Source organism: Salvia hispanica, chromosome 1 (assembly GCF_029641045.1).
Source record: "Salvia hispanica isolate PSC_SH4W2 chromosome 1, Shi_PSC_v1, whole genome shotgun sequence".
NCBI lineage: Eukaryota > Viridiplantae > Streptophyta > Magnoliopsida > Lamiales > Lamiaceae > Salvia > Salvia hispanica.
The window spans coordinates 63,771,183-63,791,782 of NC_142692.1; the positions used below are offsets into that span (position 1 = coordinate 63,771,183).

Consider the following 20,600-nt stretch of genomic DNA (forward strand, 5'->3'; position numbering starts at 1 on the left):
GACTCTAGGGCAAATCCCCTAATTTTCGAAAATTAGGGTTTTAAAATAGCCAAGACTTTGTTTTGGTATATTTTACGGAGTAGAATAAAATATCACGGAGCAAAATAAAAATTAAGAATTCCCCCAATTAGGGATTGGAAGTAGGTGTTTCTATGCCTTTTAAATAAGTCATGAATTTTTTATATTCACTAAAATAAGATATGGCAAGATTTTTAAGGTATGGAAAGATTTAGTAGAATATTTAAATTCTAGATATGGAAAGAAATCAAATAAGGAACCAATAAAATAAGCAAAATATTATTTCCTTCCCAACATAGTGATTTTCGAAAATCACTATTAAATAAGGGGGGTGTCGATTTTCTCATTAAAATAAGGAATAATTGGATTTTGGATTAAATTTGGATAAATATCCCAAGAATTAAATTAAATTCGGAAAAATAGAATTCCTCCTTCAAAAATCAAGGGGGTTCGAAAATCATGAGAATTAGGTGGCTAGTATTTATGGAAATTTTCTCTAATATTCTCACTCACCCTTAAACAAATAATTCACCTCATAATTTAATAAGTCACATGCCACATCACCTAATTAACAAGTTTGACTTTTCAAACTTCCCGGTCAAGGAAACTCATGCAATAAATTCATTCATCAAATAATTCACATCTCCCACGTCATCAATAATAAATTCTAGGGCTCTATAATTAGGGTTCGGAAATTCGGGATGTTACAATACCTCTTCCAATGATTGACTTCCTTGTTTCACTATACTGGCTTTGATGTGCAGGTCGTAAATCTGGAGTTTGTCTCCACCGCTTCCGTAAGTGACCGCCAATGCATCCCATATGTGCTTGGCAGTCGGTTGCTTCAACACCCGACTGATCAGTCGTGGCTCGATATTTTGCACGCAATGGTCGGCTTATTGCCATTGCGGGAAGGCTGGATCTGTTCGTGGCGGGGGAGGCGGCACTCCGGTTACGTGAGATACCATTCCCCTGCCGCTTATAGCCGTCTTCATTAGCACGGCCCATTCGGAGTAATTGTCTCCGTTTAACTTGTTGCCTCCGACATGGAGAGGTTGTGTATCAATTTTTGTACACAACTGGTTTTTCTGGTGGGTTTTCTGTGGTTTCTGGTTTGGGTGGTATTATCAGGGAAAGGCTTCGGCTCATGATCTCAGCGATTTGCCGAGCAATTTTCATCCGATTGGGATGAACTGTTTTTTTCGTCGTTTTCTGACATATTGAATGGTTTTCTGCAGGTTTTGGTTTAAAAGGTCGGGAAAGGTTTAGGGACAATGATGAAACTTTTATGAGTCCTGCTCTGGTACCATGTTAAATGGTACAGAAAACATAATTGAAAGGGAAGAAGAAAAGAGAACGGTTGTTTTGAATAGGATGATGATTTCATTGTATAAAGCACCCTTTAAATAGGGATTACAAACAAGTAAATATGGTGGTACTTGTGCTCTAAGTATTCTTGAGCACCAAGTATTCTTGAGCTTCAAGTATTCTTGGACACCAAGTATTATAATTTAATTACAAAATATTTTGTCAATCACAATCTTCCCTTTTCTAATAAGTTCAATGGTGTAAAAACATCCATACAAAGTCTAGATTACAACTTGGAGCAACATAGAGAGTTTAGCCTAAACACATGGTGGAATTTGCAACCAAAACCATAGGAAACATGCTCTCATTGAGTGGAATTGGGATTTGGATATGGATCGTCGGAAGATTGGCCGGAATTTCTTCCTTTTCTTCTTCCTCCTCTCTTTCTCTCTTTTCCTCTCCCTTTTCTCGTGTCTGAATATGTCTCAATCCCTCCAAAAACCGCCCCATAAACCAATTTGAACACTGAAATTCGGCAATTATCGAGAAAAACGCTCGATCCTCAAAATGGTGCCAACCCGGGCGTTTTTTATGCCAACCCGGACGTTTCTACTGGAGCCGGGTGATTTTGATGGGCGTTTTTGCCGGGATTGACTGCTTCACGCAACCTTCATCAAATGGTCATAACTTCTTCATCCGAGCTCTGATTGGGGCGTACAATATACCCACACGAAGATATTTCAAAGATGAAGATAATGGTGGTAAGATAAAAGAATTTGGACACCTTCTTGATAGGAAACAAACAGTTTCAATCAGACCCCACTCCACATATACATCTATCAACTAATATATAATAATCAAGCTTTAATGATTAATTGATAGATGATTTTAATGTACAAAATATGAGAATCATGCAGTAGAACAAGCATTATTTGATTCATATCATGGGGAGTGTTATATTGCTAACTCTATATTTAATTGTTAACTACAACTAAATAATAGTCATTAGATATTCAAATTAAGGGCCTAGATCATCAACCCCGAAATGTCAATACGATAAAAAAAATGTCAATAAGGGTATTAAGGTCAATTTGCAATAAATTAGTTGTAACTAACTTTTGAAAAATATCCTATAACTTTAAAACGCATATAACTTTCTCGATTTAAATTATTTTTTCGCACAACATATATCAAATTAAAGATAATTTCATAAGGATTCTAACGAGATCCCACTTGCATATGTTCCAATGTCAAAATTTGAAAAAAAAATCAAAAATTTTTAGTTTTTTCTTACAGCACAAATGTCAACATAGTATATAAAATATGTCAATATAATAAATGTAGAATGTCAATATAAGCAATGTGTTAACATTCTCAAAGCATTGTGTTGATATTTTCGAAACACTATATTGATATTTTCATCCAAAACCTTAATTTGGTAGTTTTTTTTTTCTTTTTTGATTTTATTAATAAAATCGAAAATTACATGTGGAAAATTGTAGATCACAAGTTTTCTAAAATCTGGTGGTCTTAAATTAGTTGTAGTTAACAATTAAATGATGAGTTACCAATTGATTGTTAACTCAATACTTAATTGCTAACTACACTCATATAATAGTCATTAGATATACAAATTAAGGGCCTAGATCGTCAACCCCCTAAATGTCAATACTATGAACAAAAAACGTCAATAAGGGTATTAAGGTCAATTTACAACAAATTAGTTGTAACTAACTTTTTAAAAATATCTCATAACTTTATAACGTCATATATCAAATTAAAGATAATTTAATAAGGATTCTAATGAGATCTCACTAGCATATGTTCCAACGTCAAAATTTGAAAAAAAAAATTGAATTTTTTAAATTTTTTCGTACAGCACAAATGTCAACATAGTATATAAAATATGTTAATATAATACATGTAGAATGTAAATATAAGCAATGTGTAAACATTCTCAAATCTTTGTGTTAACATTCTCAAAGCATTGTGTTGATATTTTCGAAATATTATATTGACATTTTCGTCCAAAATCCTAATTTGGTAGTTTTTTTTTTATCTTTTTCAATTTAATTAATAAAAATAAAAATTACACGTGGCAAATTGTAGACCACAAGTTTTCTAAAATCCGGTGGTCTTAAATTAGTTGTAGTTAGCAATTAAATGATGAGTTAGATATTGCTAACTCAATATTTAATTATTAACTACAACTAAATAATAGCCATTAGATATTCATATTAAGGGCCTAGATCATTAGCCCTGGAATGTCAATACGATAAAAAAAAAATCAATAAGGGTATTAAGGTCAATTTACAACAAAGTAGTTGTAACTAACTTTTGAAAAATATCCCAAAATATTAAAACGCATATAACTTTCTCGATTAAAATTATTTTTTCGCACAACATATATCAAATTAAAGATAATTTCATAAGGATTCCAATGAGATCTCACTTACATATGTTCCGATGTCAAAATTTGAAAAAAAAAATCGAAAATTTTCAATTTTCCGTACAGCAACAAAGGTCAACATGGTATATAAAATATATCAATATAATACATGAAGAATGTCAATATAAGCAATGTGTTAACATTCTCAAAGCATAGTGTTAACATTCTCAAAGCATTGTGTTGATATTTTTCGAAACATTATATTGACATTTTCATCCAAAACCCTAATTTGATAGTTTTTTTTTAAAAAAAATCGATTTAATTAATAAAGACGAAAATTACACGTGGCAAATTGTAGACCACAAGTTTTCTAAAATCCTATGGACTTAAAATAGGTGTAAGTTGCTAACTTGCTAACTCATCAATACAGTGTATTAAAAATGTCAACACGATAACATTAAAATGTCAACACATAATTTTGTTGAACTTCAATATAATGTGTTGATATTATGTGTTGACATTTTTTTTTGGTTTTAACCACAGGTATACCAAACGAATCCGACTAATCCTGCTCGACCGGGCTTGCGGATTAAGGCCGAAAGTCTCCCAGCAGGTGGCAGGATTTGAACCCGTGACCTCGTGGTCACCACAGCTCCGCGCTGCCAACTGTGCTGCGACCCGTTGGTTATGTGTTCACATTTTGATGTCACCGTATTGACATTTTTAATACATTGTATTGATGAGTTAGCAGAGTTAGCAACTTAAATAGTTAGCAATATAACACACCCCTATACATGAAGTATATATATATAGTCAAGTACAAATCATGATCATGTCAGTCATATATGGTTATGGTAATGAGATAAATTAAAAAAGAATATTTGCATCTAAACATAAGTAAGAAAGGTCTTTAGTTCTTTACCATATACTACCTCCGTCCCGCATTAACAGTCACATTTACTTTTCTGCACTCATTTCGTAAAAAATGTAATAAATAGTTAAAATCGAGAAATAGTAAAATAAGAGAGAGAATAAGCTAGAGAAGAGTCTTCTATACATTATTCTCTCTTTTACTTTACTTTTTTTTCACTTTAACTATTTATTACTATCATTTTTACAAAACGAGTGCAGAAAAACAAACAATATGTGATCGTGCATCATCAAATCCACAGTCTTGATTTTCTGCGAGTTATCCAAATCAATACTCTCCACCTTGCCAAAATTACTTAGGGATTAACCCCCTTTTTTTTCTTATCAAGAAGAAACTCATTCTTTTTCTTTTCCGTCATCATATAGTCCTTAAAGTCGGTAGTCATTTGCTTCATACAATCAGATATGATCGTAGTCCTTGATTGTTTCTTCCTCGATCCAAGAGAACTTGAGGATGTAGCCCCCTTTCATTTTTGTCGGGCCAACAATTCTCTCACGACAATATCGACTTCTTCATCGCTTTTGTCAAGTAAGAATAGGTGTGTTCTTGATGTGTTCTTCAACCTTGTCCATCAACAAGCTCTTGTCAGAAAAGAGTACAAATATCATCCAAATTCTCGATCACTATTCTTCTCCTATACGGTGCAAGTTTTGCATTTGCCTTCAAAGCAATAACAAATTAACACTCATAGTTGACATAATGGTAGATAATTTTGAATATGCTTATTGTCAAGTTCATCTCTTTTCCATATCTCCACGGTGCAAGTTTTGCATTTGCCTTCAAAGCAATAACCAATTAACACTCATAGTTGACATAACAGTAGATAATTTTGAATATGCTCATTGCCAAGTTCATATCTTTTCCAAAAGTGCAGATCATAACTAATGTGATTTACAAACAACTTATGATGTCACACAAACCATTTTACATTGTCTAAGCATAATAACCTAAACAAGCTATTGAAAGACGCAATCAAATAAATTATAATCCCAAATTCCCAATTACTGACCAAGATTGCCGCAAGGCAAGATATTGACTACAATCAACATCCACCCAACATAGAAGATCATTCTATTGTGGTAAAAGCATATTAGAGTAAAGAAATTGTTGTAAGCTAGAAACGTTGTTTTTATTAATTGAGTAAGATCTGTTACAAACTAAGTATACAACCATACTTTTATAATGCTACATAAATAACTACCAAATAACTACTTTCCTAATAAATAGGAACTGCAACATAACTGACACTGTACTAATCTAATAATAATAACCAACTCCTAACTTATCCAATATTTACAGAATTAATTGAATCAACTTTCAACACATTCAAGCTCGGGATGAAACCCAAACTAACGTATCACAATCGAATTAACCCTAATCCCAGTAACTGAAGCACGAGATACTCACTACAAACCGTTATGGCACAGTCGCAAAGATGAATCGGATGGGACACGGTCGCAGAGAGAGAGAGAGGAAACGCGCAGAGAGAAATGGAGAAGCTTGCATATTATACGCTCGGATTTTGTACTATTTTAAGAACATTATTTGGTTCATTTTGAGTGTCAAAGTTACATTACATGTCCATTATTTACATATTTTATCTATAGAGTAAGACACTACGAAACCCTGATTATGGCTACTGAGCAGTCGATTTTGGCGGTGATACGGGCGGCGCGGCCACAATTCCGCACCGCCTTTGATAAGGCAGCATACACCGTCTACGCATCCTTTGTTGCCACCGGATACGTCCTCCACGCCACCGGTCCTCCCGCTTTCGCTGACGACACTCTTACCGTATCCTGCAAAGGTAATTTACGCTAATTTCATTATTTTAGGGTTTTCCTGATCACTAATAAAATTAAGAACGCTCTATATTGTTGAGCCGTTTTTTTTTTTTATTTGGAAGGAAGATTATAATGGAAGATGGGTTAGGAAGATATAATATAACAGAGCATTAGGAAGATAGAGTAGCAAAAAATGCTCTAGCAAAAAATGGAAAAGAATGGTAGGATATAACATAGAGCATTAGGAAGATAGAGTAGCGAAAAATGCACAACTGCAAAGCTAAAAGATGTCGCCAGCAACCGTAAATTTTTTAAATTTTCAATTTCAGTGTGTTGTCTGGTGTATATATTATGGGCTCCATGTAAATCCCGACTTCTGTTTTTTTTCTCTTTCTTTTTCAAATGCACGGTGATGAAATTTTAGTTGCTTTTTACTTATCAATAGTTTATTTTATCACCACCATGTTGATAGGACTTAATTTTAATATTTAATACAAGTAATATTATTGGCAACAGTATTTATCGAATTATTTTACTTCTGCATGTTCAATCATTGGATCGGACTCCTCTATGGCCATTTTTCTTGTTCATTCTTTATTCGACTACTCAATAATAATGGTGAAACATTTTACACAACCTATTACCCCTTATTTTCACACACTCACTCACTAGTATTTTGCAGTAAATCTACTTTCAACATAAACAAAACCAGTACATGTTATAAATTAGAAGTCACGCAATATGTTTGATTCAATATGTCTTGAAAATAGGGGTAGTATAAGACGATGTTTGCATTATTTTACTATTGAACAAGCATTACTTGATTTAATCCCATTTGATTTGAATCCATAACTTTTAGGTTTCGATAAATTTTTTAATAACCATGAATCGATCAAGTCTTAAATAACTATAGTATAGCATAAAATTTGAGTTGAATAGCCACAAAATGGAAACTAGGATTAAGGATGTGAAATAAGATTAGAGGAATATCATCGCACAACCAGAGAAATTAAGCAAATCATTTTCACACTAAAACAAAGAAATTGAAAAAATAAAGAAAATACGGAAACTAGTTAGCACAACTAGAAGAGATAAGTTGAACATGTCTATCGGCAGCACAAGCTTCACAATCGTCTTCTTCATCTTCGTCGGACCAAATATTAGTTTTTCGGTAGCAACGATGGAGTTTGCTACAAAAGATGGGTGGATCTTTGAGCACAAGATTGTATATCCACATTTGTCTCAATTCCTCTATCAGTTTTCGACAGTACCATCTCAATCTTGTCTTTGTATATCCATTCCTAATCATTTTTGCCATCAATTTAATCCCCTCTTGTTTTACTTGATTGACCCAACTCATAAGAGAGATAATACAACAAGCATACAAGGCTCTAACATGCCCTACTTTCACGGCCTCATCCAAGTTTGGAATAGCTGCTTCTAGGTCTGTCTTGTTGAAAAAATCCAATTGTCACACCAACCAATTAAACATGTTAATGTATGCATCATTTTACTATTTTCAATTTGAAAGAGCATATTTTACAAATTAAAATACATACCAATGCTTCTCTATACCACACTTCAGGATTAGAGGATTGTTTGCATCTATTGAGAAACTTTTATTTTTTCTCACATAATGGACTCCACTTTATGATCGGAAATTTGTCTAAACATGCATGTCTCTATCTTCAGCAATTTCTCTTAATTTTTTACAACTGTGACCCCAAAAACAAATAAATAAATCAAGTAAAATAATGTTGTTTTAACTAAGACAAGTAAAAGAGAGTCAAGATAGTACGTAAAAGTATAGTATAATGAGAAACAAGTGAAATGGTTGATCATCTTGAATCAAGATTTTCATGTGTTAAAAATAGGGCTTGCTAGTATTTTTTTTTTATCTATTTTAACTTTAAATAGATGCAGCGTTGTAAACTTGCGTGTTCAATCAAATGTATACAAGCAGTGACGGATTCGGGAATTTTGGTTTGGGGTACGAATCGTACAACATGAAATAATATACTACAAAATAATATTAGAAATTTAATAAAAATAGCAATATTTTTTTAGATACGAAATGTACTGCAAATAATATTACATAAAATAATGAAGTAGTAGAGTATAATATAAAAATCAAAGCAATTAAACAAAATTATATAATAGAGCATCATTAGAAAAACAAGAATATTTTTCGAGGACCAGTTGTGCTACAGATAATATTACATAAAATTATAAAAATAATACCGTAAAATCAAAGCAATTAAAATAAATAAATAATAGAATATAATATGAAAATTCAAATTATATAAAACATGCTACTCCACTAAACAACCGAATAACTAAAAAATGAAGTGCATAACAGAAAATAGGTGCGCAAATAATTACTATTAGATATCTGCATATGGGGTGCGTTAAAATGACAACACATAAAATAACACCATACCACCATTCTTAGCCAATCATTTGTACACGTGGACGAAAAATAATATGTCATGTGGCAATAAAAAAAATGCTCAAGTGTAAAAATCTCGGCCAACAATACACAACACTGTATGTATACAGCAATTTTTTCTCGGCCAGCAATATCCAATACGTTATACAACAATCTATAGATTGTTGTATAGCGTTTATAATATTGCGGCGTAGCGTTTATAATATAGTATATTGCTGGATATATAGTGTCACAGTGTCACTTTAAGAGGTGTTGTCATTTTAACACAAACCTATTTACATAACTTAAAAAGGAGTCTAATATTATAAAGAATGGTAAATAATTGAAAAGATTCTTTCGTCTAAACATAGCTAAAAATATTATACATTGAGGTGTGAAGTTAAATAGGTTTATTTGCCCCGACGAGGTTTCGAACACGGGTTGGAAAAGAGAATTCTGGAGCATTTTACCACTGGAAATAGTACTTAAACGAATGAGATTTGGGGGTACACTTAGGGGCTGGGTAAATGTACCGAAAAAACGGTATATCGATCGTATCGTATTGAAAAATATCGAAAAATATCGATTTTTCGGTATACCGAAACTTCCGGTACGATACAATACCGTATCGAAAGTTTTCGGTATGATAACGATATGAATTTTCTTATACCGCGGTATACCGTTTTATATCGAATATACGATATATATCGATATTATCGGTATACCGAAATATATCGAAAATCAATACGTATCGAATTATCGATACATATCGTTTATACCGTATATACCGATGATGATGATGATGATGATGATGATGATGATGATAATAATAATAATAATAATAATAATAATAATAATAATAATAATAGTAATAATATAATTTATTTTTTTAAGATTAAAAGTTTAAATCATAAATATATCCATATAACTTAATTATATATTTTTTTATTATTAAGATGTGGAGAATGTTTATTTTATTATGTTAAAATTATATTAATTTTAGTTTTATTTTTCGGTTTTGAAATTATATTTTTTGGTAGGTATTCGAAATGGTATAAAATTTCGGTATATCGTACGAAATATCGATATACCGTTTAGAACGGTATACCGAAGTTTGGTACGATATACTGAAATTTTGAAACGGTAACGGTATAGTATTTTTCCATACCGAAATTTCGGTATACCGAAATACGGTATACCGAAACTTTCGAAACAATAACGATATGAAATTCTTTCATATCGATATTTTCGGTATGATAACGAAACAAAATTTTTGATACGGTATATCGTATCGACCCAGCCCTAGGTACACTAGTACCCCCTTGTTCCAACGTGCGTCCGCCAGTGTATACAAGATAGACAAGATAAAAAAAATACTACTCCATATAGTAAAAGTTTTGTATGATAAAATTAGCCAACTTTAATAAACAAGTATTAAACCAATCGTGAAAATTAAGACATATCTTATTTTAATGCTATAGATATCGGCTGCTGAGGATGCTGCTACTCAACATAAAATTTGTGTTGTCAATTCACGAGGTGTAGTTTGAAGATATGAAACTTCATTCTTCTTTGGAAATCTCCTCCTCCTCATGATTAATGATAATTCTATGTGTTTTGACTTCGGTAACTTGTACTGGAGATTACATTTTATAGGTGGTTTTTATAAGTTTTAATTAGGGATTGATTCCTAGTCAAACTCCAACATGGAAAATAGTTGAGCATTTATCTAACTTTCGCGAAGAAATTGTAATTATGAAAAATTCGCAGTTTTATTATGGAATTTGCATGCATATATTTTGTTTCCTTATTTGAGCTTATAATTCAGCTAATTAGACTTCTAGAATGAATTTTTATTTTATTTATTATTGTAAACAAGGTGGAGTTTCTTGAAGTATGTGCATATTATTCAAATTATTAATAACGTACTTTAATAAATTTTAAAATAATTGTAGAATATTTTGTTGTAATTATCAATAGTTTAAGTCATAATCGATATATAATCTTTTGGCTTCAGTTTAGGAAATTTACTTTTGGAAGATATCGTAATTATGAGAACTATGGAATGTGAAAATATATACATACATACATATATTTTGTTTCCTTATTAGAGCATATGCAAATATTTTGTTTCCTTATTAGAGCATATGCAAGGAGAGAAGTAAAGTAATAATATAATTATCATATTTACTTTTTTTTTCCATGAAAAATTATTCTCCAATAGAAAGGTATTTGAGAAAATATTATATCTTTTCTCATTTTAAAAAGATAAAATCTTATAACTATCATATTTGTCTTCTTTTGTACTATTATTTTATTTTTAAAAATAATTTACCTTAAAATATACCTTTTTTTATGGAATATGTTATTTTTAAAAAGATATACTTTTTAACAAGTAAAAATTAATACATGGTATACCTATTATATATAGCTTTCCCTCTTAGTGATCTTAGATTAAAATTCCCTGCCTCCCGCCTTCTTCCAAATCTCTCGCCGTCTCCCTCTTTCTCTCTCTCTCTCTCTCAACCGGAGCCTTCCTCGCCGCCACGCCCTCTTTCTATCTCATTATATTAGTATTGATTTCTTTTAAAATTTGTAAAGACTTGAAGAAGAAGAAAGAGAGTAGAGGAAGTATTTTGCTACAACACCCAAAATCTACAATATGGCTACTGAGCAGTCGATTTTGGCAGTGATACGGGCGGCGCGGCCTCAATTCCGCACCGCCTTTGATAAGGCAGCGTACACCGTCCACTCGTCCTTTGTTGCCACCGGATACGTCCTCCACGCCACCGGTCCTCCTGCTTTCATCGACGACGCTCTTTCCGTATCCTGCGAAGGTAATTTACACTAATTTCACTATTTTAGGGTTTGGAATGCTATTTCTCCAAATTTAATATGTTCAATTTGTCAGATGAAGTTGGGATGGATGGTTGGAACGATGTCGAACATAAGTATGCCTCCGTATACTCGAAGGGTTCAAAAAAGGTGCTCGTGAAGTGCCTTGTGATGAATGATAAATTGATCGTTGATGTTCTCAAGGAAGGAGGCTCCGAGCCTCTGCATGTTGAATTGGAGTAAGTTGAATAAGTTTAAGAACTTTGATAGTATTATCTTTGCTTACATATAAAGGGTTTTTCGACTCACTAGTATATCGGTTTGTAGTGCTGGTGAATATGTCCAAGAGGATGCCGGGAGCAATTATGGTTCGCAGTTCAAGAATCTGTGGAAGCTAGTGGAGAATATTAACAAGGAAGTTTTAAACAAACTGGATGCTGCATCTAGGTATTTATTTATGTTGGTTGATCGTTGCTCTTTACTTGCTTCTTTTGCTTTCTCTGCGTAATCTTAATCTAGGCCTCATGTATCCGTTTCTTAAGTTGCTTTGTTGTCTAGTTGAGTAATGAGTCGAACTGTCCATGACTATATTTTACCATAGTTTAAATTTTTTTCCTCTCTTGACAATTAAATACTAGTCTAATATGATGTATATGTGACACAATTTAACATGAATGTATCCAGAAATCCACCAAGATCTGGAGGAGGGTTACATCCAGACTTGGAGCACTTCCATAATGGCTCGGATACGGTCAACGGATGGAGAGTCTACAGCCGAGGAAATAGAGGAGTAGTTTGGCCGGAAATTTAAGAAATTTAACTTTCGCGAAGAATAGGAGTATTATAATTTTTAGCTCAATTCGCAATATCACGGAAACAAATTAAATATATATGGAGTAGAATTTTGGAATTGCAACTTCTTATAATTAATTTTAGGCTGATCTAATCGGATTTTCTCTAGCATGCAGATTTAAATACAGAAAAATAGTGTACTGACATTTCTTTAGTATTTTAATATAGTTATTAGGGGTCATATTCTAATGCTTATATCACCCTAATCTAAAATCAAGATCAAATCTCCACCCTTAGATTTTAAAGTGAGTGGATGAGATTAAAATATTACGAATCTCAATAAATAGTAGACGAAATATCAACAAAAGGGTAATATCGTCATTATGTTATCATATGATAAATTTCGTAAAAAAAAATTTATATCAACATAGTGTATTACAAATATCAACAATATGACATAAGAATATCAACACTTATACAAGAAAATATCAACACATATTTATTGAGATTTTTACATGGTTTTATTGAGATTTTTTGATGTATTTGTTGATAAAAATCTGGTTATTAACATTTACGAAAACTAAAATAAAAAAATATCAAATTTCATCATCCGAACGTCGTCGGAACATATGCAATTGAGATCTCGTTGGAATCCTTATAAAATTATCTTTAATTTGATATATTTTTTGCGAAAAAATAATTTAAATCGAGAGAGTTACATAAATTTAAAGTTTTAAGATAATTTTAATGAGAGGGAATTGACATTAATATCCTCTAATTTTATTTATTAATTTTCTTAATTAAAAATATAATCCATGTGACATTATTTCAACCACTAGATCTTCTAATCTAATGGTTAAGATTTAGTCTTAGTTTGGGATGGCTAATTAGTTAGCAATTGATCACTCCCCTAGTTATTAATATGTATTTTTCTAGTTATTATGCACGAGGGTCATATTCTAATGCTTATAGCACCCTAATCCAAAATCAAGGCCAAATCTACACCCTTAGATTTTAAAATGAGTGGATGAGATTAATTCTTACGAATCTCAATAAATAGTAGACAAAATATCAACAAAATGGTAATATCTTCATTATGTTATCATATGATAATTTTCGTGAGTTTTTTTTTATATCAACATAGTGTATTACAAATATCAACAATATGACATAAGAATACAACACTAGTACAAGAAAATATCAACACATATTCATTAATAGTTTTTAATGGTTTTATTGAGATTTTTTGATGTATTTGTTGATAAAAATCTGGTTATCAACATTTACGAAAACTAAAATAAAAAATATCAAATTTCATCATCTGAACGTCGTCGGAACATATGCAATTGAGATCTCGTTGGAATCCTTATAAAATTATCTTTAATTTGCTATATTTTTTGCGAAAAATAATTTAAATCGAGATAGTTACGTAAATTTAAAGTTTTAAGATGATTTTAATGAGAGGGAATTGACATTAATACCCTCTAATTTTATTTATTAATTTTTTTAATTAAAAATATAATCCATGTGGCATTATTTCAACCACTAGATCTGCAAATCTAATGGCTAAGATTTAGTCTTAGTTTGCAATTGCTAATTACTAGTTAGCAATTGATTACTCCCCTTATGGACGTAGTATATATGATTAATTTATACTTTCTCCATACTTTATAACATGTCACATAATGCTTCGATATAAATTTTAAGAAAAATAAAAGAAATTGGCTTCGATATAACATGTCATATTTTAATATATTAACTTAGTACTAAAAAAATTTGAACAAAACATTCTATTTTGAGGTTTATTATATAAAATAACAAAAGTAAAGTGAAAGGGATATTTCAAAATGAGAATGTGAGATATAACAGGCCCGTCTACATATAATTATATCATATTTTCTTTTTCGTTTATCTATAAATAACTATTTTATTTTTATTTTTACTATTTTAAATGAATTTCATATACCACTAGCTTCTCCTATTGGTATTTTGTTATAAAATTAAGGCAAAACACATCCTTATTAGTTCCTTGTATTTTGATTGTTTATTTCAATAAATCCTAGTACAATTTTTTCATTTTAGTAAGTCGTTCTACTTTTATATTCGATATATTCCAATCCTTATTTAACGAAACCGTTAACCTTTTTCATTATAAAGTAACACGTCATATATTCATTATTTAGATATATCCTAGTTAGGAAATATCAACATAACATAACTATAAAAAAAGACAAACAAAAAATTATAAATAAAACCTAAACTGGCGCAATAAGACGAAGAAATTTGTTGTTTGATTGTAAGAGTTGGAACTCATTAAAGAAGAGTGATATATGCATAGGTTATTTAATTAAAGTTTGAATATTAATTAATTTAATACTATTTGGTTCAAATGATAGTATTACTTTTGTTTTTGCTTTTGCCTTTTTATATATATTTATGTTATGTTGATATTTTCTAATTAGGATATTAGGTGGAATATATTTAAATAATTAATATATGATGTGTTATATTATAACGGAAATGTTAACAGTTCTGTTAAATAAGGATTGAAATGTATCGAATATAAAAGTGCAAGGACTTATTAAAACGAAAAAATTATATAAAGATCTATTAAAATAAACAATCTAAAGTCTTAAGGATGTGTTTTGCCTAAAATTAATAAATAGAAGTAAGATCTATATTCCATAATCCATTTCTTTACCTTTTATTAAAGAGTGAACTACATAATTGGTACATGATCTTTCACTTTCGCACATAGATGATATCTAATTTTTATTTTATATTGTTTTTGGTAACCCATGACCAAAATAACCTTAGGTACCAAATATGTGATTTTTTTGTTATGGAGGATATTTTTGAAAATTTCAATTTAAATAGTACCAAAGATGTGATTTTTTTTCTTCCCCTCTTATTTCTTTTTTTCTTCTTTAGTTTTTTCTTCTTTCTTTTTTTTTCATTTTTATCTTTCTTTTTAGTATTTTATCTTCATTTCTTTTTTCTCCTTAGTTTATGTTTCCTCTTTTTTCCTTTCTCTACTTTATTTTTAATGTTTTATACATACATCTAATTGCATTCACAACATAAATCAAGAACAAAACGCCTTATTGAATTAATTATTTAAAGTAATTAAATCAATTGAATATTTTTTATTAAATTATTTAATACTCATTTTAGGGTTGAAACACCTAACCAAAAATATTCAACTCTTTATGACATTATGAATACAATTCACAATTTTAAATTTTTATCAAGACTATTTAGTTATTAATTTAATATAAAATAATAATAATAATAATAATTATTATTATTATTATTATATTATATGATTCATAATTTAAATAATTATACTATAATTATTTATTAATTACTGCTAGTAGTGTATTATATTATAATAATTAAATACAATTATAACTGTAATTATATTTGAATTATATTAAAAAATAAATTAACTATTAATTTATAATATTAAAATAATAATATGAATATTGATTAATAATAATAGTATAAAGAGTGAGGAGAATGAGTGAAATATTATAATATTATAATATCACTTTTGGTACTCCCTCCGTCCCGGAGTATTAGACTCACTTCTTTTGGGCACATGATTTAAGGAATTGATATTTAAATTGTTAAAGTGGAGAGAGTAAAGTATGAGAGAGGGAAAAAGTAGGGGATAGAAGAGAGAAAAAAGTAGGTGGAGAATAAAATAAGATAGATGCTTTTTGCTAAAAAAAGAAATGAGTCTAATATGTTGGGACATCCCAAAAAAGAAAGTTGGTCTAATACCTTGGGACGGAGGGAGTACTAGTTTTGTTTATGCTAAAAATATTATTTATGACACAAATGGAAATATGTAGTATTTGTTTAGAGTAAAATTATATTAGGTACTAAAAATGTGATTAATATGTATCAAAACTGATAGAAAATAAAGATCAAATATCGTTTATGTGGAAAAGTAAGAGATCAAGATACACCAGTAGTTCATTGTTTATTAAAGTTACATATGGAAACTAAGCATGTAAAGGGAAAAAATATACTGTATTGATATATTTCCATATTCGATCCTTTCTTTCCTTACGGGAATTGTAAATTATGGTGGGTTATAAATTGAGACGCAATGTATTATAATTCATTACGCTTCCAAAGTCCAAACTTGTTTCTCCTCTCCGCGATTTTGAGTAGTTTTTTTTTTTTCAATTTGCGATTGATTTGATCGTTCGAAAAATTTCTACTCCATTTGTTTATCGTTGATCGAATCGAATCGAACCTTGATCATAAATTATGGTGGAGTTCAATAATTCGGCTAATTCAGTGCCTCCTTATATGAAACGGGCAGGGTTTAAGCCGTCGAAGCCTGTGGATTTTGGGGATGGAGGGGCTTTTCCTGAGATTCACTACGCGCAGTATCTATTTGGGATTGGGAGGATTGATTATGCAAATTCGTTGAGTCAGGATGAGAATGCGAAGAAGATTGTGTATTCTCAGCACTCGGATCTTGTTCCAGTCTTTGCCAAGGATGTTGCGAAAGAGGATGGCATGGATCTTGATGAGAAGCAGAGGGAGATTGATGAGACAACACAGCAAACCAATGCTGCATTAGAGCAGATTGTGAATGTTAGGTTGAATGCTGCGGAATCTAAGTTCATCAGGTATAAGCCGTCTCAGCAGTCGGCTTGTGCTAATGGGAGAATCATTCGCGTGTTGGGAATGGCGGTAGATCCTTTGGCGCCTCCCAAGTTCAAGCACAAGAGAATTCCGAGAGGTTCGGGTTCTCCACCAGTCCCCGTCATGCATTCCCCCCCTCGGCCCGTGACTGTGAAGGACCAACAGGAGTGGAAAATCCCACCTTGCATATCTAACTGGAAGAATTCTAAAGGTTATGTGATTCCTCTCGACAAACGGATGGCTGCTGATGGCAGTGGGCTGCAGGAGGTTCGGATTAGTGATAATCATGCTAAGTTATCCGAGGCTCTGTATGTTGGAGAACAGAAAGCTAGAGAGGCTGTTGCAGCGCGTTCAAAGGTTCAAAAGGAGATGGTGATGAAGGAAAAGGAGAAGAAAGTTATGGAACTACGGATGTTGGCACAGAAGGCTAGAATTAAGAAAAGTGGAGTAGCTTCTGCTGATGATGGTGATATGATTGTGGTGTGTGAAAGGGATAGAGATGGCCCCAAGGAAACAGAAGATAAGAAAGAGGAAAGATTGACACGGCAAAGAGAGAGAGTGAGGGAAAGAAGACTGGAGGCGAAAGATGGTGGCGCGAGGAAGAAGGGGAAGATAAGCCGGGATAGAGACCGTGATATCACTGAGAAAGTGGCTCTTGGGATGGCCAACACTGGTGCAAAAGGGGGTGAAGTTATGTATGATCAGAGGCTCTTCAACCAGGAGAAAGGGATGGATTCGGGTTTTGGTTCTGGCACGGATGACGCCTACAACATCTACGACAAGGGCCTGTTTACTGCTCAATCTGCTTTGACTACTCTGTTCAAGCCTAAGAAAGACCGCGATGATGAGATGTATGGTGGTGCTGATGAACAGCTTGATAAGATAATATGCATCAAGGTTGACAGGGCGTTCACTGGTACATCCGAGCGGTCTGGCCCTAGAGACGGGCCTGTTGAGTTTGACAAGGAACAAGATCCTTTTGGTCTTGACGAATTCTTGAAGGAGGTCAGGATGAAGGAGAGTGGCGGATCCAAGCGAGATGGCTCAGACAAAGATCTACCCTGAGGAGGTAGATTACCTTTACCTTATGTCCAAGCTTGAAAGCTTATTTTGACCAAACCCTCTCTTTATACGACTGTTTTGCTGCAGCTTGTTTGCTCATAAGTATTTGTGTTTTGATTATCCTCGATCAAGTATATAGATAATTTTGTTGCCTCTACATCGTTTATCCCATGTATATTTGACTATATCAAAGTTGTCATTTTCTCTAGTCCATCGACAGTTCTAGTTTGAAGGTTATATGATGAGCATCGCCTGAAATCATTTAAAAAAATACAAGAAATTAAGATGATAAGTACTAAGTACAATGGTAAGAGTAAATTTTTTTTTAATGATTGTTGAGTTTTTATAAACTGATCAGAATTTCTCCAGTTTCATTGATTTAGTCTGATTCAAACAAGATTAGTTCAAACGATACCAATTATATCGAGGGTATACTTTCAATCTATCTCCAATTTCATTGAATTAGTTTGTCATACTAAAAGCAATGATTTTTGTTGCAAAAAATTAACAGATTTCAGCCTCAAGTCATGCAGAATAGCATCCTCACACAAATAAATGAGAAAAATGTCAAAATTATGATGTGGAATTTGCAATTTGACCTTAAATCAAACATATCAGCTTCTACATGTTCAAGAGCACTCTTTCCTAGATTTTCTTCAACAGCAACCCTAGTCCCAATTACCTCTCATGTTTCAAGAATTTATAATCCCAGAATTCAAATCAAGACACAATCTTTCCTCCAACATCAATTCATAGTATTAATTATGTCAACCAGCCACAAAATCAAACTTTGACAAGAACAAACAAGAATCGCCATTCATCAAAGCCAACAAAAGTTCAAAACTGGTAAACATATGCAACTAACTTACTCATCAATCAGAGACTAATCTTGGCCAAAACTTGCAACTGAATAAAATCACCAAACTATTTCCTCTTCACCAAAGAAGATCCCAATTTCCCATCAGAGACTGAGACCTCATCCTCATAAATAGGCAATGCCAATGAATCCGATAACTTCAAATGCAAACACCTAATCCCACCCCATTTTCTCGGAAGAATACCAACCACACCATCAACAGCATCCAACACATTCTCCACAATCTCCCCACTCTCCATCTCCCCCAATCTCCCCACTCGCACCGAGCTGCAAGTCCCGCCGCTCAAGCACCACAAACTCGACCTGCACGCCCTCTCCAACTCCTCCTTCCAATCGCCCCTCAAATCCACCGCCACAGGAATCTTCTTCCTCTTCTTATAAAACACCCTCCCCAGCACCTTCGGCAGCACCGCCTCCACGCTTTTGTCAGCCAGAAACAAGTCGAACGAATCGAAGAGTTTCTTCTTCGATTCGAAGGAATCGTAATCGGATTTCAATTTCCCCAGCTTGAACACCTTTTTTACGAAGGGGATGCCCTTGGCGAGCAGAATCTTCTGCGCCGATTCGGCGGTGATTCTCTTCCCGTCGACGATGAGGCAGATGTTCGAGGCGGTGTAGTCTTGTGAAAGGAGCGAGCGGCGGAGGAGGATTTGGTGGGGAGCGGCGGAGAGGTTTCGCGGCGGGACTTTTTTTAGGGTTACGGAGAGGTAGATGAAATCGTCGGCCTCTTCTTCGTTAGCGGCGTTTCCGTCGTGGGAATGTGAGAGGAGTGACTTCTTCTTCCACTTGAGGAGGGCGTTCGTGGCTTTTCGGACGCCGTCCTCGTTGATTCTCTCTCTCGAAGGTGCGGCCATGAAGCAGACAGTGGGCTTCGAGCGCTTGGAAATAATAGGATAGATTTATAGTCTGTATTTTTTTCAACTGGTCCTTGGGGTCTATGACTTCCACATTTTTGCCCATTTTAAGTAGGACTGTAATTCGGTTCATTGGTTCTCGGATAACTGTATAGAATATTTTCGGTTGTCATGAGATCGAAAATCCATTCAGAGATTTTTAATTTAATTTCACTTTCGGGTTCGTCAATTTTCGGTTCTAAAATTTATTTTTATTTCTATATTTCAAAACTTAATTTTCATTTTAAATTTTTACGTACAAGTATAATCTTACAAATAGATACCCCACGAATAAGAGCGATTTTTTTTAATCAACTCATACACAATGAGTTGTGTATGAGTTTTAGTACACAATGAGTTGTGTATGAGTTTTAGTTACTCGGTTCTTATAATATTTGATCGGTTATAGGTTCTTATACTAACCAATCGGTTAATAATCAATCATTGAGTATAGAAACCAAACCTTAAATCATCTGGAGGATCGAATCAGTTAATCAACCAATCGCTTCAGTTATTAAAGTTTGTGTATCTTACACCTTTAAATTATGCTTAAAAATAAGTAGTTAAGTCTTTTCATATGGATCAAGATTAGAGTCCAAACTGTATCAAACACCGATG

General features: G+C 32.6%; 2 protein-coding genes and 2 pseudogenes across 2 annotated transcripts; 2 read left to right on the forward strand and 2 right to left on the reverse strand.

Moving 5' to 3' along the window:
- Nucleotides 1–7,499: 7,499 nt before the first annotated feature.
- Nucleotides 7,500–10,452, reverse strand: LOC148934364 (F-box protein At2g35280-like; annotated as a pseudogene).
- A 1,068-nt stretch (nt 10,453–11,520) lies between these two features.
- On the forward strand, nt 11,521–12,504 carry LOC125220232 (putative proteasome inhibitor). Its single transcript, XM_048122394.1, has 4 exons — nt 11,521–11,695; nt 11,770–11,932; nt 12,021–12,140; nt 12,378–12,504. The coding sequence occupies exons 1-4, from the start codon at nt 11,521–11,523 to the stop codon at nt 12,502–12,504; spliced, it is 585 nt and encodes a 194-aa protein (XP_047978351.1).
- Nucleotides 12,505–16,427: 3,923 nt separating this feature from the next.
- LOC125218104 (uncharacterized) lies at nt 16,428–20,001 on the reverse strand. Its single transcript, XM_089069438.1, has 2 exons — nt 19,082–20,001; nt 16,428–18,464 (listed from the first exon to the last, which is right to left on the reverse strand). Exon 1 carries the CDS (start codon nt 19,941–19,943, stop codon nt 19,137–19,139), a length of 807 nt encoding a protein of 268 aa, XP_088925564.1. The 5' UTR covers nt 19,944–20,001; the 3' UTR covers nt 16,428–18,464; nt 19,082–19,136.
- Nucleotides 16,767–18,215, forward strand: LOC125220231 (SNW/SKI-interacting protein A pseudogene; annotated as a pseudogene).
- Nucleotides 20,002–20,600: the final 599 nt, after the last annotated feature.

Excerpts from the sequence above, each read along its gene's own strand:
- LOC125220232 (XM_048122394.1), top strand. The coding sequence starts at position 11,521 with ATGGCTACTGAGCAGTCGATTTTGGCAGTGATACGGGCGGCGCGGCCT. Across the intron at positions 11,933-12,020 it reads CCTCTGCATGTTGAATTGGA|TGCTGGTGAATATGTCCAAG; the intron begins GTAAGTTGAATA and ends ATCGGTTTGTAG. Across the intron at positions 12,141-12,377 it reads AAACTGGATGCTGCATCTAG|AAATCCACCAAGATCTGGAG; the intron begins GTATTTATTTAT and ends GAATGTATCCAG.
- LOC125218104 (XM_089069438.1), bottom strand. The coding sequence starts at position 19,943 with ATGGCCGCACCTTCGAGAGAGAGAATCAACGAGGACGGCGTCCGAAAA.